Source organism: Podarcis melisellensis, assembly GCF_964234715.1.
Source record: "Podarcis melisellensis genome assembly, chromosome: 1".
Taxonomy (NCBI): Eukaryota; Metazoa; Chordata; class Lepidosauria; order Squamata; family Lacertidae; genus Podarcis; species Podarcis melisellensis.
In genome coordinates, this window is record NC_138528.1 from 109,391,175 (window position 1) to 109,413,786 (window position 22,612).

The 22,612-nt window shown below is 42.3% G+C and overlaps 1 protein-coding gene across 2 annotated transcripts in view; it reads right to left on the reverse strand.

The window, feature by feature from the left end:
* The window catches only part of LRP2 (LDL receptor related protein 2), a 141,334-nt gene that overhangs the window by 44,903 nt on the left and 73,819 nt on the right, over positions 1-22,612 (reverse strand). For both annotated transcript variants that reach the window (XM_081924070.1, XM_081924071.1), the window contains exons 29-46: positions 21,244-21,472; positions 19,850-20,027; positions 18,849-18,977; positions 17,270-17,436; positions 16,230-16,373; positions 15,958-16,067; positions 15,162-15,339; positions 14,263-14,476; positions 13,175-13,414; positions 11,776-11,964; positions 10,080-11,000; positions 9,049-9,214; positions 8,484-8,642; positions 7,052-7,341; positions 5,156-5,359; positions 3,729-3,971; positions 921-1,046; positions 97-216 (exon numbers count right to left, since the gene is read on the reverse strand). In XM_081924070.1, the coding sequence (XP_081780196.1) occupies positions 97-216; positions 921-1,046; positions 3,729-3,971; positions 5,156-5,359; positions 7,052-7,341; positions 8,484-8,642; positions 9,049-9,214; positions 10,080-11,000; positions 11,776-11,964; positions 13,175-13,414; positions 14,263-14,476; positions 15,162-15,339; positions 15,958-16,067; positions 16,230-16,373; positions 17,270-17,436; positions 18,849-18,977; positions 19,850-20,027; positions 21,244-21,472 (4,007 nt within the window). The remainder of the gene's footprint in view (positions 1-96; positions 217-920; positions 1,047-3,728; positions 3,972-5,155; positions 5,360-7,051; positions 7,342-8,483; positions 8,643-9,048; positions 9,215-10,079; positions 11,001-11,775; positions 11,965-13,174; positions 13,415-14,262; positions 14,477-15,161; positions 15,340-15,957; positions 16,068-16,229; positions 16,374-17,269; positions 17,437-18,848; positions 18,978-19,849; positions 20,028-21,243; positions 21,473-22,612) is intronic.

Consider the following 22,612-nt stretch of genomic DNA (forward strand, 5'->3'; position numbering starts at 1 on the left):
ATACCTGACAGTAAGATTGGCCAATCAATTAATTCATCTCCTTCTCTACTCAGGGCATACATTTGCAAACGGCTCTGTTTTTAACTTCTCACTTACCACAAGAGGTAGGCTCATCTGAGCCGTCAGCGCAGTCTACTGCTTGATCACAGTACCAATGAGCAGGAATGCAACGCCCAGAGGAGCAGCGGAACTCGCTGCTGCTGCAAGTCAGCAAAACTGCAAGGGTAAAGAAAAAACACAACTTCTACGTTTTGTCTTATTATTTTCCTTTAGATTCCCAACTGTGCGGAGTTGTATGTCTTTTTTGTCCATGATTCTCTCTCTCTCTCTCTCTTTAATTATTTATCATTTTACATCAAACAAAAAAGATATTGTTTCACATCAAATTTCAATACCCCATTCCGACCGACCTCCCTTTCTGTTTTGCTTACATTTATAGCATCTTCACTGAATCTCCTAGTTTAAGCTTAATTATTAATTATCCCATATATATTAAAAACTGATTTTATCTCACTGCACATCTTTACTTTAATCCTGCTAATGATTGTATTTGTGTACAATTTTTTGAAAAAAATTCAATAAATGATTTCCATTCTTAAGTCAAAGACTCTATCATCTTGAGTCCTTATTCTTCCAGTGAGTTTTGCCATTTCTACATATCCCAATAGTGTCCATGATTATCTTATTTAAGGAGCTTCTGTCTTTTATTTAAATTCTGGAAGTTATGCAGTATAGCCATCTCTCCCTCCCTCCCTCCCTCCCTCCCTCTCTCTCACACACGTCAACTGTGTCTTTTTCAAGGCAATCCAAAAAAGCAAAAACAAAGAAGAGAAGCTACAAGAATGTTTGGCTTTTCACCAGAAATCAAGCCAGAGTCGAAGGAAATGGAGGAGGGTAATTGGGGGGAGCCATTAGCTTACCGCAGTGAGTTGGGCTCTCATCACTCATGTCTCCACAGTCATTATCCCCATCACAAAGATATGTTCGAGGAATGCATATGTTTGTGCTCTGACACTTTGTATAACCAGGTTGACAAGTACGGTCAGCTTTAAAGGGCAAAAAAATATATATATTAAAGAGTTTTCGATTTCTTAAAAAAATAACATGCTTCTGTTTTTCAAATTGCACACAGCCCTATTAGCATTGTTCTGGGATGAAATTTTGAAAGGTACCCTTATGTATCTAGTAATCAATCCCAGACATGCCTAATATGCCTTCTCCAAGACTGAGCTAATATATTCACTCTGAGGGCAGTAGTTTAACTAGCTCATGCTCAATCTCATTATCTGTATGTTCAAAATAACTATTTTATCCATTGATATATGCTCATTATTTAAATCAGACAGACATTCTACTGAACCATGATTGCGGCTTTTTCCTGCCTCTCTGCTTTCTGCAGTCATTTAGGAGAATAATCTAAAATGTGGTAAAAAGCACTTTTCAAACTGCATCTCCACGGAGCAGATTTCTATCTGTTAGACAGAATAGACAGGTTGTGCCTCATATCATGAGAGACAGAAACTAACTCACATGGCATATTTGGTCATAGCTGGACAACTTTAAGTGAACCGAGCAACATTTGTCATCTGTCTATAATATTTGTATGGAATGGTTACATATATACATATATATATATATATATATATATATATATATATATATACCACAATCCTTTCTAAATTATTTGCCAGATTTAACTATGGATTTTCAATGCGAGTATTTAAAACAGTTATGTGAGTAGTAAAGGCTTGAGTCAGTTTTCCCTTGTAATAATAATAATAATAATAATAATAATAATAATTATTTATTATTTATTATTTATACCCTACCCATCTGGCTTTGCTTCCCCAGCCACTCTGGGCAGCTTCCAACCAAATATTAAAATACAGTAATACATCAAACATTAAAAGCTTCCCTGTATGTGTGCTGTATGTGTGAATCTGTTCTTCTGTCCTCCTAAAGAGCATCTGCCTCTTGATTCAAAACATATATTCCTCCATCAGCTACAGCCAACTGCTCTATAAAAATGTCTTGGAACAACCAAGCAACAATTGGGACACCTGCTTCATGTTAATCCAGCATCACAACAAAGCCCCCGGTTTAGCATTTAGTGTTAAGACCGGCTTATCCTGAGACTCACCAAGTCGCAAACAACCTCCCAGCAAGGTATCATGGCCGGAGGCATGCAGCAATAAAAAGCCTAGAGAGCCCCTCATAGCCCAACCTTCCAAACTGGTAAACACTGCACATTTTGGGTTGAATAGTTTTAAGGGTCTATCTAGACTGCAATCCTAGAAATCATTTGTAAAGTTCATGCATGGAAAGGAACAGGATTTCCTTTCGACTGAATGAGCACACTATTGCAATGCACCTGAGAGACAGCTGCTAGCAAGGGGTGGGCTTCATGACAAGGGCCTTATTCACCTTTCTCCTATCAGTCCACTGATCTCTAGGTTCCAAGAAAATTGGCTTATGCCACCATAGCTACCAAAGGCACTATTTGTTTCTCTGGCAAACGAGACAGTGTAATCTCCTGTTCCTTGACAGTTCCACCTCCATCCAGTAGAATTGTTATTGAAAATATGTGTCAAAGGTTTCACTGATGAAAACTCTCTCTGCTGGTCTTGCGATATAAGTAGAGAGAGGAAGACCGAAGACCCCTCTCCAGTACCACGAAACTCGTTCTCTGATCATTTCAGTCCTATGCACAAACTGTACAGCCAACCAAAGATGGCGTCAGGCCCACTGCACTACAGGAGCATTGCTGGCTACTGCTCCATCAGCAACCAGCCAGAGGTAGAAGACATGAGGAAAACCCACATCTTAAGCACTTGGTCTAAAAAAGCTATGGGGCTAGGTACATTGGGAAACAAACCACAGTCACTGGTTCACAAATAACATGAAACCAGCCCCTCATTTGTTTGTTCTCTGGCCCAGCAGCAAGAGCAGAAAAGGAAGCAATTAGGATTATATACACTTATTTTTCAATCTTGAAACATACAAATCCAAACCAATTCCCCCTCTCCTCCTGCCCCGAGAATTGCACAACAAATGGCACCATGAAATATTGATTCAAGTCCTTGCCATAATGTTCCATGGTGGCAAATGCAATAAATCAGTCAGTCTCAGGTGCCAACAGACAATCAAACAGCAGCCATTCAGTTTTTCAATGTTCCTTGTAGATTTGACAGTGGTCTGGTTTCCACAAAACACTACTTCAAACTATGGCTTAGTGAGAACAAGCAAGCTTGCAAACACCCAGGAGAAAATCATGACTATTTCACTCTTCCTTCAGCCCTGCTGCCGCCATACTGCCAGAGCGAAACTATGGTTTGGCTTGGCATTAAGTGCGAACCTGAGCTCATGGTTTGTCCTGCTCCCAAAAACCCATGAGTTGTAACCAAGATTTGCTCTTGTTTTACAGCTCAACAGTTTGCAAAAGACAGATCCCAGGTTTGCATAGCATCAGGAGGACCAGCAGAAAAGGGAAGCTGCCATGATTCTCTCACTGGGTACCTATTTGCTCATTGTTGCTATGTCACAGTTTGATTTAGCGTTACATGCAAATGATGCCATTGTGTCAAAAATACAGTTTTTGCAAAGTGCTTTCTTCTTTTCTACAGAATATTGATTGATTGATTGATTGATTGATTTAAGAAGATGTTTCTTCTTCTGTAGCCTAACAAGTGAGTTCCTAAAGGACAACACATAGTTTGTAATCAACTTACGGCAGTTTCTCTCATCTGACGTGCCATTATCATAACAGTTGTTTACACCATTGCAGACGTATTCAAGAGATATACACCTTCCATTACTGCAAGTAAATTCTGTGTGGGAGTCACAAGTTCGGAACAAGCAGCCCACCTCATCACTGTTGTCTCCACAGTCATTGTAGTGATCGCAGCGATAAGTGTAGGGTACACACCGCCCATTGCCGCAGGTGAAAGCTGTTGGCTGACAGGTATGAAAAGCTGAAGGGAGAGAGGAGGCGACAAAGCAATGTCACTGACAGAAGAGAACCTGAAGGCCTTGACAAACACATCAAAGAAACACACACACACACACACACACACACACACACAGCACTCGGTTTGTTTTACCTGCCAGGGCAAACACGGCTGCAAAACGGACTGCATGTAAAATAAAATACACACCTTGAATCAGTCAGATAGAGAAGGCAACGCGTTTCTTTTTGTTTCTACATGAACGATAAATTTCCAGACATTTCAAACCCCTGTGAACCATTTTTTTCCCCTAAATGAAAATGTAATGAGCCAGAGAGAAGTTCAAATGGGAGGGCATGGAGGGAGAGAGTAGATTGGAGTCCTCCAGCTAAGACAGCAGGACTGAAAACTTGAATAAAATATGGGGAGGGAGCAAGACCCCCCAAATAATCAATCACATGACACGGTGCAACCACACCATTTGAATGCCCATCAACTTGGGGGGGGGGGGCTCAAATATTTTATTTGGGGCTCCTATGTAAGACACTGCCCTAAAGTTACAAGGCCGTGTTGCCATTAAAAAGCCAATGGAAAACACGACTTTTATTTCACTTCGTAGATCCACTCCCAATTCTATAACTGAAGTGTTACAAGGAAGGAGTCTTCAGATGCACCCTTCCCTCCCCTTTTTCTCCCTCCTTGCTTGCTCAGCATGGAGAACCGTCCTACCAAGATGGATTTAGGCACCCAATGGATTTCATAGAGGGGAATGGTAGCTTAGAGTCCTAACCCTGCAAAATCTTTGAGGAAGAAACAGTCTTAAGAAATGTTTAATTGTTAGTGACTTATTTAAGGACATCTTCTACTCCAAAGCGCTTCTCACCCCCAAGTCTCACACATGCAGACTTTTTCTCAATTGGGCAGATACTTCCTAGCCCTTCTGATAATCAGTTATTTTTCTCTACACTGTTCAAATTGAACAAGGTAATTTAGTTTCAACGTTGCTGTCATGTCCTTCATAGTAACCAAAGGAGTGTTTTAATTGTTCGTTTTTACATTCTGAATGAGATCAGCCCTGTTCACAAGCCCAATGGTTCTCTGACCAAACGCATATTGGTTATCTCTCAAACTTTTTCCAGAATGTTTCCACCTACCACCCCAAAATCAACAGCAACTGGGTGAGAGCTTGATTCGATTCCTGAAGTGCTTACCACACACACTTTCCAGTTCGTCACTGCCATCCCCACAGTCATTATCGTTGTCACACTTCCAGCGTTCTGAGATGCACCGGCCATTCAGACAGGTGAAGAGCCCTTCTCCACACCTGGTGCCATTGTCCACGATACAATGCTTGTTGTTATTGGCTAAATACCAGTGTCCTTCAGAAGGGCACTGACACTCGGCACCAGTTGGACCTGTATTTAATGACAACAAGAAAATTATAACAGGCCAACATCTCTACATAACACTTTCCCCAGAATGTTAGTTCGTTCTCTCTCTCTCTCTCTCTCTCTCTCTCTCTCTCTCACACACACACACACACACACACACACACACGTGTAGCTTCCTTTACAGCACAAGGGACTCCATCCATTAACTTTGTACCCTGAAGTACTTTTATGATAATGAGTCCACTGCAGAGTTAGGGGTTTCAGGACTGCAAATATTACAGTTTATGTCAGCATATAAGAAGGGTCTCTTCAGGTCTTTTGCTGCTTAACGTAACATGGCAGCTGTGCTTAACACTAACTGAGTTCTCCTCCATTTGGAACCAGTGGGAATTTAATCACTGGCTTCAATGCAGACATACACAAGATGGCAATTTTGGGGAAAAAACAGAAGAATGTTGATGTTGTGGGCTTATGACCACACTGGCATTCTCACCCACAAATGGTAAAACTGGAGTACAATTTCAAGGAAAACAGCATCCCCGTATTAACAGTCAATCCTTCTTCAGACCAATGACATTTTGAGCTGCTCAGAGATATAAAGCAGAGGATTGCGTTCATACCCACCCACCACTGTCACCCAGTGCACCTGAAAAATGGTTCCTGCCTGCCCCCAACTCTCCACAGTGGGTTCCTAAGGCCAGTGCCCCATCATGAGAAGAGGAAGGTATTACCAACTTGCATCTGCTGTGTGGGTGTATTACAACTGCTTTGAGGCATTCCAGCAGTCTCAGTGCACACACTGTATCTTTGAGGCATATTGTTTCCCTCAAAGAATTCTGGGCAGTGCAGTTTACCCCTCATGGAGTTACAATTCCCAGCTATCCTTAATGAACTACAGTGCCTAGAATTAAAGGTGTACTGTGTGCTCAGCCTAAGTGAATGCTGCATGTTCCCCTGACAATGCAGTAAGTATTGTCTGGAAATAGGAGACTGGGAGAAGCTATGATAGATATCAAATATCTAAGGGGCTGTCACATGGAAGATGGAGCAAGCTTGTTTTCTCCTGCTCTGCAGGGCAGGACTCGAACCAATGGCTCCAAGTTACAAGAAAGGAGATTCTGACTAAACATCAGGAAGAGCTTTCTGACAGTAAGAGCTGTTGTAAGTACAGTAAGAGACAGTGGAATGGACTCCCTCTGGAGGTTGTGGACTCTCCTTCCTTGGAGGTTTATAAGCAGAGGTTCGATGGCCATCTGTCATGGATGCTTTAGCTGAGATTCCTGCATTTCAGGGGGCTGGACGAGATGGCACTTGAGGCACCTTCCAAATCTACAATTCTATGATTTTATTCTCAGCGCTAGACAGTATGCAGGTTCAATCCATGACAGCTCCATGGATATTAAAAGGATCAGGTAGCAGATGATGAGAAAGATCTCTGCCTGGTATGCTGGAGAGATGCTGCAAGTCAGAGCAGGGAATACCATACTAAAGGGGCTGGTTCAGTATGTCTAGTTTATTATTTCAGCCTCAGGTATGGTTGGGTTTTGTCGTGGCTTGGCTTTGTTTGTGCCAAGTGATAAGGTGGTCCAAGCCAAAATTCCATTCGTGGTGCAAGCCTTTAAAATAACAATTCCTTCCGCCAATCGGATGTTTTGCTGAAACCCAGTACTCCGCTACAACGTGCATTTTAATTAAAGGCACCGTGAAATATCTTACCTGGTACACAGATGTGACTACAACCGCCACTGAACTGATTACAAGGATTGGTGCACTGCTGTTGCTTGCTTTTGGCCCAAACGTGAATATCCATTGGTCTGGAGGGCAAGCTCGAGAGCATAACCTTCTGATCCGACCCGTCATATTTGTTGGCACGGTAAATGCTTCGGGTATTCCAGTCTGTCCAGTAAATGTGCTGATCAAAGAGGGTCATCGCAAATGGATACAGGGCAGTGCTAATAATAATTTCACGATCTGCACCCGTAGTGGAGCTACGCTCAATCCTCTGCCTAAAACAAGTAGGACATGTTAGTGTTTGAACACAAACCATGAGCCTGTAGCATTCCATGCAACTGTAAGTGTCTACAGACCCCATTGGGATGTTGAAAGATACAGCCCAGGTCTTTGTTAAAACTGTCAGTCTTTAAGATGCTGCAAAACTATCCATTGTTAGTTTCAGGACTCTCCTGCGACCTACATTCAGTGGTCTCCAATCTCTTTTCCCCACAGACCACTTGAAAGTCGCTGAGACTCTCTAAATGCTTTTTTCTGCCTGCTGTGGGAATTGCAATGAGCTGCACTAAATTCTGGGTGGTTTTTTAAAAGTATTTTATGGCTTCTTTTATTTCTTCTATCTTGTACTTCAAATTCCACAGACTGCAAATTGTAATACAATACTATAATAATGTTAAGAAATAAAGAGAAGCCACAAAAACGCCAAAAAAAAGCCATATGAACATTTAATTCATATTAAATGTTCTGTCTCTCGCCTTCAACCACAAATCCACAGCAATGCCATGCGTCACCCAAATGAAGCTCATGGACCATAGGTTCGGGAGCCCCTGCTATAGCCATTACATGAGCATTCACATTAGGGCTGGGTGATGTATCGATAAATCATCCAAAATCGGTTTGTAGTCCACATAATGGTTTCATAATATTTGACATGGCAATATATCGTAAATCACAACATTCGTGCGCTATGTGAAAAAATTGTGATATGGGAAAAAACTGTGAAGTGGTTCATCACTTCTCTCATGATTCCTGCTGCCCCTTTTGCTCTGTACTATAAAATAACAGCTGTAACAATACACTAAAGGTAAGCAAAAAATGTGTTCGTTTTAGACGCCTAAGTAGCAGCTGCCGCCAGATCACCTCTAGTTGGTGACATCCCTGTTTCAGACACTGTGATATATCCGTATATCATGCTGTTTAGCTGATCATGATGTTGAAAATCAGGTATTGCCGAGCCCTAATTCGCATTATTAACATTTCTAAAACACTTGGAATCATTAGTATTTACTCTGGATGCGGTTTCTACATTAATAAACAGCTGCATATTATTTAAACCAAGGACCCCATGCAGCCATCTGACAGAAGTTTAGAAAGCCTAACAGTAAAACATGCAGCAAATGGAACACAAAATACGTACAAGCTTGCATCAGCCCAATACAGCTGCTGTTCCTCATAGTCAAGGGTAAGTCCATTTGGCCATACTAAGTCGGTGCTTACAATGGCAGTCCTGAAGTTACCTCCAAGTGTGGCTCGCTCTATCTTAGCACTGGAACTCCAGTCGGTCCAGTACATGTACCTGATCGACAATACAGTTGACAATTGGAAAAGGAGTCAGAGACAGTAAAATAACTCATTTTCACCTGGAACAGCAAGACACCTATAAGTAAGAAAAGGAAGTGGGGGGTGTATATGGGGTGGTGGATAAAATTGCATCTTCTTCTGTGCCTTTGGCTTGGAGGACTAGGCACTACAAGTCCCATCATCCTTGGCAACTGGCCCTGCTGGAGCTGATGAAGGTTGGAAGTTGGAAAATCACCAGTTCAGTGAAGGAGGCCCTAAGCAATCCTTGGGAAAGGAGGAGATCACAAAGAAGAACTGGATATATTTTTTAAAAAAACTCCCATATTAATGCTAGTCAGAGAGACAAGCAGCTATACAGAAATGGGCATCCCTTTTTCCATCACACAAAAATTATAACTTACCCTCGGCAAGGATCCAAGACGATGGCCCTTGGTCGTGGAACACGGGCCACCACAGAGCGATTAGAGCCATTCACAGCCATTGAACTGATAGTCTGATTTAGATAGTCACTGTAATAAAGCCTGTTGCTGATCCAGTCAAAGGCGATGCCATCCGGAGTTCCCAAATCTTAAGAGGCAGAGAGCAATACAATGTAGGGAACAAATAAATCCGTGTGAAAACCACCATAAGATGCACCAAAAACGCTCTTATTCTAGCTTCAACAGTCTTCAATGGGACTTTCGTTAAGCTATTCACCATGACCCCCAGATCTCTTTCCTGGTCAGTCGCTGACAGTTCAGGCCCCATTGCTGTACCTGGGAAGGCTGCTCATTGTAATGCCCTCGTTTTTACCACCACAAACAATTTGGTGCCGTCACCAAATTTAGCTACCCCACACTAACCCCTACCACAAGATCATCTACACCAGAGCCTTCCAAACCTTTCAAGTTGGCAACACACTTTTTGGACACGCATCATTTCGCAACACAGTAATTCAGTTTTGCATCATTTCGTGATTGCAGTAATTCAGTTTTACTAACAAACCGGAGGTTCAACTAACCCTTTCCAGCCCCAGGAGGAGCGCGGGGAGCGTTTGTGTGACACACCTACACACTGCAGTCGGCGCACCAACATGTCACGGCACAGTTTGGAAAGCTCTGATCTACACTATCCATTTATTCCTCTTCTGTGCTTCCTGTAAGTTAACCAGTTACTGATCCATGAGACCTGTCCTCTTATCCCATGACTACTAAAGCTTACTTAGGAGTCTTATCAAAAGCTTTTTGAGTGTCAAGTATATAATGTTCACCCGATCACTCTGGATCACTTTGAACTTTCACCTGAGTAAATATTTATAAGACTAGGCTGCAATAAAACTCCTGGTTTCTGATGTAGTTTTGTGGTAGTTTTATGTAGATTTTATGTAGTTTTTCAATTTCATTGTTCCATAAGGGACAATGACAATAAAGATATCGTATCGTATTGTATTTACCTGATGCCACTACAGTGGGGTTACCCGTTCCTGAGAAGATACTAACATAACTGATTCTTCCTGTGCCTGCAGGAGAGCTTTGAGTGAAGTAGATCAAGTTGTTCACACTGTCGTAGTCCAGAGCTACTGCAGTTCTCAATACGTTCATTGTACGAAACGGAGGGCTGTGATTCTCAGGGTCCAGATGGATGCTGCTAATGGCGTTCTCCAAAGCAAAGATCAGGTAGTTGTCCGTCGAGACAGAACACCTCTTGCCGTCGCTTTCTAGGAATCCAAACGCACACCCACATTTTGGCGCTTGCAAATCAGGTAATGCAAAGCACAGGTGGGAACAGCCACCATTGTTCTCCAGGCAGGGGTTGTTGTTGATGTCGTCAGGCGACAGCGACTGATAATGGCTGTTGTAAATGGTAACATCCCTCAGCCAATCAATGTTGTCTCTTATAACTGATGGCGGCTCGCTATTGCCTGGCTCTTTGCTGGCTTGGAAGATTTTCTTCAAGTTTCTATCCACCCAAATCATAGAATTTTCAAAAATAGTAATGCCGTAGGGAGTTGGGTAACGGCTGCCGTAGCGGACGATCTCAGGTTCTCCACCGTCATGCGGGATTCTTGCAATCATGTCTAAAGAATCGTCCACCCAATAAATGTATCCATTGCTGTGATCTACTGCTAAGCCACGTGGAGTCACAATGCCTTCGGAGACCAGCACAGTCCTGTTAGTGCAGTCAAGAAGGGCACGTTCTATTTTGGGGTTCCGTCCATAGTCTGCCCAAAAGAGGAATCTGTTTTTGGGGTCGACTACAATATGCCTCGGCATATCCACAGTGGTTTTAAGCAGAACGCGGCGATAAGACGTATTTAAACGAAGAACTTCTACAAATGTCTCAATCAGGAATGCATTGGTAAAATAGAGATTTCCTATGTGCAATGAAATAAAACAAAGCACTAAAGTCTAGCATGATAACCTAGTACAGAAAGTATATAATTGTTCAGGATAGTCCTGTATTTTAATCAGATTTTTCTTATTTATTCAAGGTGTTTATTTCAACCACTTTTTAGGGTCAAACTCTTACATCAGTTTCCAACATGCTAAAAAAAGGTGTTACATCTAAATACCTAAACCATGGTCAACGGATGCCCACAAATCAGTTGGGTTTGAACTGGATTTGCAAACTTTGTGGTTTGCATGATTACATTTTACATCCTTACTCAGCAAACCATGGGAAAGGCAGTTTCCCTGGCTCTTCCTGAAGGGTTGCAAGCAGCTATACTTGTGTCTTCCTACACACATCCTTCCAGGGCCAGCCTTAGATTCACAGATTTCACATTGTTTCACTTGAATTTCCAATTGCCCGCATTCATATGTAATGCTAAACCATTTCTTAACATTACAGAAACAAGCACCAGTGAGTCTCAGGCTCCCCTCCCCCTTCTCCTCTGTAGGCTGGATCCTTATTTGTCCCCACCACTGCGGGCTAACTTTGACAGGTGGGCAGGACACAGTTTGGGCAAAATAGCCTCATGGGTCAAACCGAAACCTTTGCCAGGCTACATTTGACTCTTAAGCTGAAGGTTTCCCATCCCTGCTTTAACGGGTCATTATAATTATTCTTCATGTTACTTGATTCTTGGCATAAGTGCTTCTGAAAGATAAGTATTAGAAACAAGTTTGCTAAGCAGCAATAATACTGACCAGCTACCCAATCAATTGCAATACCACGGATTCCATTGAGTCCTATGCCATCTGTGATGACGTTCCTAAAATAAGAACCGTCTGGCTTGATTTTGCGTATTGCATTCTGAGACGGAGTTCTGCTGCTGAAGTCACACCAGTAAATGAAACCAGAAGGCATGTGGACATCCACATGTAGCGCGTTTCTCCCTGAAAAATAGTGAGTAAGGAAGCAGGTTGTTTAGTTCATTGTATTAAAATGCACTGCTTAGGTAATGGAAAAGCTAAGGTCCCAATGAACCCTGACACTGTCAACAACTCTGAGGAGCCCACTGTTCAAGCAGAGCCTCTGCATGCCAGCACTCCAGTCGTGGCACCAGAGGACTCCATACTGGTTGCCTGAACTTCCAGATACATCACGGACCACAAGGTGGAAAACCTCAGGAATACAATAGCAGAAGAAACAATGAGCCAGACAGGAACTCCAGAGGCACCAGAAAAGTGCCCAACTAGTCAAACAAGGCTTCTCAGAAGGAAAGGGAAGTCTGTGTAAATGCCTGTCCAGATCAGGGCCTGGCTGATAGCCAGAAAAGGCTGCAGCATCTACCAGTGTTTCCAAAACTTGGGTCTCCAGCTGGTTTTGGACTAAACTCCCATCATCCCTTGCTAGCAGGACCAGTAGTCAGGGATTACGGGAACTGTAGTCCAAAAATAGCTGGAGACCCAAGTTTGGGAAACACTGGTCTAGATCCTATTTAATAAGATCTCAGTCTAGGTCATTCCTGGTGCACCATCTCTCCTGGGGCTCTCTTCTGGAAGTCTTCCTTGTGTTCAGTTAGCACCTGAGTTTGTACCCTTTACAGACATGCTGACATGATGTTCCAAAGAGAGTATTTAACACCTGAAACCACTTATCAAGGTGTTTTGTCCCAATAACATGGACAACTTCCACTCCAATACTTGTGGCCTCTGTAGCAATTGTGTAGAAACTATGCATATGATTGGAGAGGACATTTAAAATGCTACAGTAGAGAAGAAGACCCTGTCGCTCTCCAGATATTGTTGGAATGCAACCCCAACCAGCATGGCCAATGGTCAAGGAGGAAGGCAGTTGGGAGTCCAGCAGCATCCCTGTGTTATGGTCTCCCTGTGCAGCACTGCTATACAATTACTAGAATCTGAATCTGCCCTCTGTTCCCATGTTCCAGGCTTCGTAGATTCTAGCCTATTTTCATTGAAGGTAAATTGGCTTAAATCGAAACGCTTCTGCTTAGCTGGTTTGCGCACCTGACTTTTAGTCTCAGGACATTAAATACACGCGTTTTACAGGAAAGACACAGAAGGCATTATCCATCTGCAACAGTGGATTATGGCATTAGGCATAAAAGGATTTTGCTCGTCTCCTGTATTCTCAACCTACCCCTTCCTGCCATGGGGACCATGGCTTCAGAATGGTCAGACGCCTCTAAGCTAAAGCCTTTAATTGCAGACAACATGGAAACGACGACAAAGGAGCTGTAAGGGGAGCAGGTCCTGTTGTCCGGATTTAACCGAAACCCAGTAGCACAGGCACAAGAGAAGCGCCCACCAGGCACTGGCAGGCACAGTTGCTGACAAGTCCCAGGGTTGTTGCTGCAGCCGTTTGAGGAACCAGCAGAATCTATAAAGCAGGGAGAGAGAAGAATACACAGGAACCAACATTTAACAGTGAGTCATGAGCACCCTGAAGCAATAACAAAAAAGGGGGCGGCAATCTTCGATTGTAAATGAAATAAGAACCTTCCCAAGCTACTAGTAAAAAAAGAAAACGTATTTTTAAAGAATTCCAAAAGTAACAACAGATTGCCGCAAGTGAATTAAACTCCCACTATATGGACCAACTTGCTAACAATAAACATGTATGAGAGAAGAATTATAATTGACAATTTGTAATCTAGGGCCGTGGTTGTGGAGTTCTCTTCTCGGGGAAGCCCACTTGGAAATCTCTCTACCTGTCCTTAGTAAAAAGATGGAAGCATAGCTCGTCAGATGGGCTTGCTGTCTGTGACCATGGCACAGTGGGCTGCAGGAGTGTTGCTTGAGGCTGCTATGTTTTAAGCAAGTGAGATTTTATTTGTTTTTACTCTGATAACTTCACTGGATTTGATAGGGTGTTTAAAAATAAAATAAAATTGTAAGGTTCCACAAGAGTCAAAACTGGCTGGTTTGGTTTGATAAAAGCTTTTAAAATAAACCAACAAACGACAATAAATGTACAGCTGAAATGAAAAGTTCTTCCTTCCAATGCCCCAGCTCAATCTGGATAGCTAACCCAACCCCAATCCAGTAATCTGACGCTTTTACCTGCACAAGTAAAAAAAACCCTGTAGTTAAGACTTGTTCCCTCTGGATTTTTGTTTATTTAGCTATTATTTAAAGCATTGTACTTGGTGCTGAGGAACAAGCTCAACAGCAATTCAAAATTAGGAATTTGTGAAACCTTCTTATACAGTGACATCTTATACTCACTGTCTCGATAATACACCCGGAGGCATTTCAGTCCTGAAACATTGTCTCTCAACACCACTTTGTTTGCTCCTGTGGACTTGTCAACCCGCTCAATGACCTCATAATCTCGGTCAGTGTAGTACAGGAAAGAGCCATAGATCGCCACTCCCCACGGGTGAGAGAGGTGAACAACCAGCGTTATCCGATTAGTGCCATCCACGTTCCCTCGTTCAATCTAGGAAATAAAGGACATGGACTGTATTACAACTGACTGCGAAGTCAGATCTCTGTCCACAAGAATTCCATGCCTGAAATTAAAGTATATCTAGGTCTGGCAGCTAATTTTCCTCCTCCCTCCAAGTTATGAATGAACGGTTTTCAGAAAAACCCAAAAGTCATCCCAAATAAAAACCATTTGGATCACATAAACAGAAGTGTGAGCTCCACTGGATACCATGGGACTTAATTCCGTGGGTAGACATTCACAGAATCGTTCTGCTAAGCATTCCTATTAACTCTAGAAATTAATCATCCGCTAAAAATTTGCTAAAAATGGCGTTTCCTTGTGCTGCGCTGGTGCTGGCTCGCCAGAGCAGCTTCGTCACACTGGCCACGTGACCCAGAAGTGTCTCCGGACAGCGCTGGCCCCCGGTCTCTTAAGTGATATGGGCGCACAACCCTAGAGTCGGACATGACTGGCCCCTACGGGCAGGAGTACCTTTATCTTTACCTTAAAAATTTGCAATGCAGTATTTATTCTAGAGCTACCCAAAGCTGCACACAAAATACTTTGTGATGGATCCATCTCTTCCCTCCTCAACGTTAACCACCTCATCATTTCCGTTTTAAAGCTCTTTGGCTGTGATAAGTAGCAGAAGTCAGGCACACAAACATACCCAAGTTTATATGTGCATACATACCACTCCGGTGCTTGTGACTGGCCAGTACAGCTTTTGTTCCTTGATATCAATGGTGATAAATTCCACATGGTCCAGATTACCAGTGAAGAGGGTTTGGATACCTGAGCCATCCATATTTGCACTGCCAATCTTGGCTGGGACGCCACTGTCAGTTCCATGGTCCGTCCAATACAGCTTCCTGCAATGTAATGTTATTTCAATCATCAAGAAAGCAGGAAATGAGGGTTTTCAGTAACCAGTGTGTGTGTGTGTGTGTGTGTGTACGCATTTAGAGTTTTGGCATTCTGTTTGCAATCCTATGCACACTGACCTAACAGCAGGCTCCTATGGCCTCAGACTTTCTTCTGAGTAGGCCTTCATAGAATTGCTTTGTGGAATTCTTATTTAGCGTGTATAACAACACCCCTCATTTTATATTAGCACAAAACGATGTCTTTTACTACAAGTGGTGTTTGGACATAATGCTAAACCGAATGGCTTAGTGCTACAACAATTAGGAGCCTCAGTAACCCTCAGGCTTGTTGGCTTCCGCTTCCCTCTCTTGGCCACAAAGAGACCGGAAGTTTCCTCAGTTTAATGTGCTGTTCAAACCCGAAACTGTGGTTAAACTTAAGTATGGTTAGTTGAAAGAAGCCAGCTTCATAAACTGTGTTTTGGAGTTGGTTTATCTCAGCTAGTCTCAGCTAGTCTGGGATCCAGTGACCAGGAGAGCAGAAAAGTGACCTCCCTGGGACACAAACCTGGTAGCCAGGAATATAAAACCTTGATAGAGCCAGAAACAATTTATTGAACTTACCCGTGAATGGGATCCAAGGTTATACCAACTGGCCTTCCAGATCCTGCAGCAGTACCATCATTAGTGATTAGTGTTTTTCGATAAATTACTTCTCTGTGGAGCGTCAGTACCTACCAAACAAACCGTATGGCACAGAAATTAAGGAAGGCACTTTAAATCACAATTTGCACACTTGTTGGCACAGCAGTGAACCTCTAAGCAACTTAGCTGAGGTGTTAAACCAAGTATTTTTTGATCCTAAAATTGTTATCCTGAAGATAATAATGGCTTACCTCAATGGATTGTGTGGCAGGGTTATTGTAGTACAGATTTCCAGATATCCAGTCTAAAGCAAGGCCCATAGGGGAACCAACAATAGATGCTGGGGCAAATATTGTCCTGTTTGTTCCATCTGACTTCACTCTATGAATTTCCCCCTGAAGATAGAAAAAACAAATGCCAAGCGTTGAAAAACCATGAACGTCTTACACATGTGTATTGTAGAGTGTTACAAGCTCTAAGGAGGCATATTTGGGTCTACTACAACTTGAATGTAAAAAAGAACCAAATAAAATAAAGCCCCCAGATTAGACACTTTCTATACATAGAAGTTTGTCCCACTGCACAAACTCCCAAGGAAGTGTATTTAGGATGGCAGCTACTGTCTGATAAATGAAAATAAATGTGCCAGTCCTAAACAGTGATATGGTAAAGAATCGGAGTAGAGAGAAAAGGAGGCTACAAATGCAAAGAATCCTGAGAACCGCAGTTTACCCCTCACAGAGCTACACAAACTACAGTTGCCAGGATTCTTTGGGGGAAGCCATGTGTTTTAAATGCTAGTCCTACTCTGTGTAGACCCACTGAAGCTTATGGACACATCTAATTTGGGTTCGTTAATTTCAGTGAGTCTACTCTGAGCACGACTTCGCTGAATGCAACTCATTGTGCATGAATGCGACCTTGATATAGTTTGCCACCATAGGGGGCTCTTTCAGCTAAAATGTGAATTACAAGTGCAGTTAACAATAAAAAAAAATTTAATTTTTTTTCTGCAGGCCTGACATTTGGCAGCTCTTCCAAGCAAGCCAAATAATGAATTCGGCTTTCATAATAGATTGCAATGAATGACCTGCTTCACAAGATGGTGTCTGCCTACCTGCCAAACACAGGGTGGCAAAACAGGCAAAGTACAATAAGCCATTTGGGGCTGCCCTGCAGATAGAAGTCAGCATGCCTATCAATGGGCTAAAGCATCAATTCCTTACACCAGTTTTTACAAAGCAGAGCGCTTCCAACCAATAGCTATACAAAGCAACTGCATTTTACTTACTGGATTTTCAACCCAGTAGATCATCTGTTCCGAGTCGTCAAAGTCAACATCATATCCATTCTGCACTCCTGCTATTGGAACCATTGCATCATTGGTCTTTTCCTCGGGGTTCAGAGAAATGCCGTAAATTATGTTATCTCTTACGGCTATAAGGAATGGCTCTTCGACTACAAAACAGCATGATAAGGCAGCAAAATTTTACCCTACTGTATTTATTAAAAAGAAGAAAATGTAATTCTCTGGCTTGTTAAATTTTGGGGGGGAAATTCAGCTCATTGAAACACATGTATGAACACAGTAGAACGTTTTATACCAGGTCAGATTATTTGTGCATTCAGCCCAGTATTATTGGCTCTTACTCACTGGCTCTCCAGGCTCTGCTGCGAGGTATTTTAATTTAATTTTAATGGAAATGCCTGGGATCAAACCTGAAACCTTTAACATAAAAGGTGTGTCTCTCCACCACTGAGCTTTGGTCCCTTCGTATAAGGCATCCATGTCATCAAAGCACTAATTTTGGAGCAGTCCGCTTGAAATCAGCATCCAAGAGAGACTCAAGTCTCTGTCACCTTTGCAGCTACTCTGCGTTTCAGCAGCTGTTGCCCTATTTTTTGACTTGCAAGCACGAAGTCAACTCCAATAGCAGATACTTTCCTCTCCCCACACAGCCCTTCAGAGATCAAAGTGTGGCCTATCACAGAGGCCTGAAATGTCCTGAAATTCTGAACTGCTTGCATATTAAGAGAACCGGACCACCGTATTACTACACAGCTCTACTGCTTAAAAAAAGGGGGGGTGGGGAGCAAAAAAAATGGTTTTAACAGCTTCACAGTGAAAGGAGGGAAACACAAAAATGTTCAAGGGTTGCATATCCTGAATGAGAATGTGTAATACTTGTGTTTGCTAAGATCTGCTCTTCTCTGTTAAAAGCACTGTGCAGAGCATGTTAACTCAGAAGCTGAGTCCTGCTGGGCTGTATCCAAAAGGTTCTTTCCATCAGTGGAAAGAAGTCCTTCTATCACTTCTTCCACTGAGGAAGCTCATTCTCCCAGAGAAAAGGGAACCTTAGGCTCCAAAACACTGTTTCCAGAGATGCTTAGTCCCAGAAATGGAGGCATAGGATTGCAGTGTTAAGCATCCAGTAAGGATGCTCAAATCCCATGGGAATCTATCCTATTTAAGTCTCATGACCCACGGCCTGCCAGAGCATCTCCAAGGAAGTTAGGTATTCTTGTGCATTATCAAGTCCAATTGACTGAACTCTAACATTTATCATAATACAGTATGTTTTCGGCTTATAGCAGAAAAGTCTACAGAATGTGGAGTCCTACACATATTAAATGCATGTAACGCAAAGTCTGAAATGTTTTCAAAACATGCCTACTGATTCAGGTTTTATAAACTGCATTTTCGCAGGGTTATGCACAATGTTTCCTGAAAACAATAACAACAAAATCTGGGAGATTTGCTCCCCTATACTCTGCTGAAATACCAGACGGGGACTAGAGAAGTCTTTCACGGATAGTGGCATGTTTTGTGATTTTCCTTTTCTCTCCAGCTACAGTTCCTGTGACCCTACCTCTCATGCAGTTCACATGATCAGGGGAGAGAGTCCAGCCAGATGGGCAGGCACAGGAGTAAAACCGTGGTCCCAATGCAGAAAGCAAGCACAGGTGGCTGCAGGGGGATGAGCTGCAAAAATTGATACCTGAGAGAGAAATAAAAGCATTGATAAGGTAAATTGGGAAAAAACAGAGAAGTAGAGTGGCATGATATGAAATGAGGCAAGACCACTGGTTTGTCACATCTGGCTTTTTACATCAAGCTAAGACTAGTTATTGATGGCATCTTGGTACTATGTCCCAGGATCTTGGTTTGCATTGAAAACCTTTATTTTTAGGTTATACTCGATGGATGGAGTGAATAATGTTTATCTATAGCAGACAGACGAAGAATTTGAAGTTCTTTAGCTTCTTACCTCCTCTCTCTCACTCTTAAATATTTTTTTATTCCTTTTTCTCTCTCTCTTCCCCTTCCTTTCTCGTTTTAGTTTGGACAAAAAAGGATATTTGACAATAATCTTTGCATTTTTCGTTATTAACCCTAATAAAAACCTTTTAAAAAAGAAAGAAAGAAAAGAAAACCTATACTTTTAGAACAACAGTAGGGATTTGCGAGGCAAGCTGCTTATGCGGCCCTTTAAATAGGTCTGTTTTCTCTTAACTCCTTGTACTCATGAACCTCATCCACGCCAATCATTCAAAGCATCCTTATACCGCTTTAACAATCATGGCTTCCCACAAAGAATGCTGGGAACAGTAGTTTTCTAAGGGTCTCCTAACAGTTGGAGCTGGGCCTGTACTTAAAAAAAAAAAAAGATGACCTGACATCATTGTGACATCAGGGGATTGACAGATGGACAATCCCACCCACATGTCAAAATGGCCTGCAGGGGCTAGACCCTATTTCCCACCCCTGCTTTAGCGCTGTGGCCCTGGAGAGTTTGCCCAATATCATCGCTGGAAGTATCCAAAATATTATTGATGTCTACTAATATTTACACTGGATGGTTTTGCTTACCGGCCGGTTGCTTCACAGGATGAACTGCAACAATGCCCAGAGGCTGGTTGATATTATAAACCATCACGGTTTGATTTCTTCCATGCCACTTGTTGGCTCGAAGTACTCGGTGGGTGTATCGGTCCGTCCAGTATACAAAATCTTCAAAAAGGGTCAGCCCATGAGGATGCCGCAGCACCTAAAAGAAGGGCAACGGGCTTGGTTTCATTTTAACACTGTTGCTATTACAGTTGTTACTGGTATCCAGAATAAGTGGCGCAGCACAGAAATCTCTACATCTACTCTCAAGTGTAATTTCTCCCACAACCCGGTGAAATATGAGAAATAATGTAAGCATTGCTCCAGGCTGCAAGACTTTTATATGCTACGCACAACGGTGGAAGGACCCATTATTGCCAACAATGGAAGAATGGATGTTAAAATTAACAGACTTGGCTGAGAGATGTTGACATGTTTAATTAACATGTTTAATCAGAGAAAAGCCATTGTTAACATTTGTTAAAGATTGGGAACCCCTCACTGACCTGTTGAGTGAAAAAGAAATAATGACATTTGGATTTGAGGACTGAAGATGATGTTTGTTTATAGAAAGTGGCTTTGTTGGGTCTTATATTGGAGGGGATGAAGTGAATATTGTTAATAGTGGACGGACGAAGAATCAGGAGTCCCTTACCTTCTGGATTTTATTCCCCACTCTCTCTTTTAACCTCTTTTCTATTTCTTTTCCTTTATTTCTCTCTTTCTCCTTATTTCTTTCTCTTCCCCTCCTTTTTCTTTATGTTTTTATTGTATTTAGATCAAAGTCTTAGTTTGGATAAAACAGAGGAAACAATATTTGATACTGTTTTGTTAGTTTTCTCTATAAACCCTAATCAAATTTATTCCGAAAAGAAAAAGAAAGAAAGAAATCATATAAGCCTCACTCCTCAGTTTTGCTCTCTTGTGCTTAGATTGAATAGTTCTCTTCTTATGAAAGCCATGTTTTGGGGTCCCAAAAATCACGATACAGTGGGATGTCTGAATTCTGCAAATGCGTTAAGTCTTTTTAAGTTCAATAGACTTTGTCAGCCTTAAGCCAACACCTACAAGACAAAGTTGCCCTATGTTCTTTCTCTCAAAGCACTGCATCCCATACAGGAACTAGACAGCAAGCCACAGGACTTTTTTAAATAAGTGATTTTTAAGCAATATATTGTAGGCTAATGGCTTCAGAAATCTGTCATGGTGCAGTGGACAGGTGTTGGACTTGGACGCAAGAGTTTTGGAGTAAAGTCAGAAGACTGGGACCTGCTGCCTCACCACAGAAGAACACAGAAGCCATTTGCACCATACAGGAATCCATGGTCACACCCTGCGCCCCCGGCCAATTTTCTTGTTTTTTTTCCTTTTCATACCAAGTCACTTGCCACCACCTGGCGCCTGTTGTTTCCATTGTAATCACAGAAATCAATGTAGTCGAGATAGGCGTCGGCAAAATACAGCAGCTTGTTTGGATAATCGATGGAAAGTCCATTGGGCCAATAGATCTTCTTACTGACGATGGTGGTTCGTAATGTGCCATCCATGCTTGCCCTTTCGATTCGGGGATTCCGGCCCCAGTCTGTCCAGAACATCACGTGAGCACTGTGGAAAACAACTGATTAACGATCGCAGGAACAATGGTACCACTGGTACAGTTGGAAATGTCAAAGGATCTCACTCACAAAAGCTGTTTTTGGTGTATTGAAAGGTGCTATAGTGTAATGGCTAAGAGAGAGAGCCAAGGGCCAGAATGTCCCTGGTTTGTATCTTGCCTCTGCCAAGAGCTCACTTAGGTGGCCTTAAGGCAGGCCAAGCCCTTGGCCTTAGTCCCCCGCCCAGCTTTCCTTGGGGCCCAAATGGGGCTATTTTCTCCCTAATTTCTCTATTTTTAGGGCAGAGTTCAGACAACCCTACCCAGAAACACTTGTCATCACACACTGCCCCTAGTTTCAGCCTTGAAATCAGCCTCGTCAGGGCTTCCGAAATGGAATAAGCAACCATATTAATTAAATGAGACTTCGTCAAAATGCTTGCTGTGGTTCCGACACCAAGTTGATTTAAAGCATTTCCACAAGAACCCCAGACCTGAAAGAAGTGGAGCTGACTGCTTCTAAACAAAGGAGTCAAAGACGTATAAATCTCAGTTGCCAGTAAATATATAAAATGTGCAAAGGAGATAAGGTTCTGCATTTGCAAAAAAAGAGAGAAGCATATACCCTTTCAAAAAAAATACACGCAGAGCAAGGTGTCTCAGCCCATATTTCCTTATGTCCCTTGACGCCTTTTCTCAAAACTTACTGTCTATGGAAAACAAGGAGCAAAAAATAAAAATAAAAAATAAGCATGTAGGCTGAAGCAAAACAGCATCTCTGCTCTTGGAGCAGGGCCAGCAAGCTGCTAACTCTCCAGGATGCTCCACTGTTTCTGAAACTGAACTAACACAACCTAGTTCATGGGGAATATATAAAGTCGGGATTGTAAAGCCCCTCAACTCTTCATATAATCTCTTACGTAAATAAGTGGCTGGTGCATTTTCAAATATACCATGCAAACAATAAAAAGTGTTTGCTAAATGTATCTATGATGACTAACCCAAGCTGGCCAAAGAGTTGGATTTATTGGGCTGGCATGGTTGGGTCAGACCATTTCCTACAGCTTATGGAATAGGAGGACCATAGAACGTAGCCAGAACTACACCTAATGTCCTATGAATTTCACATTCCCTGTATAAGGAGCTGCTTA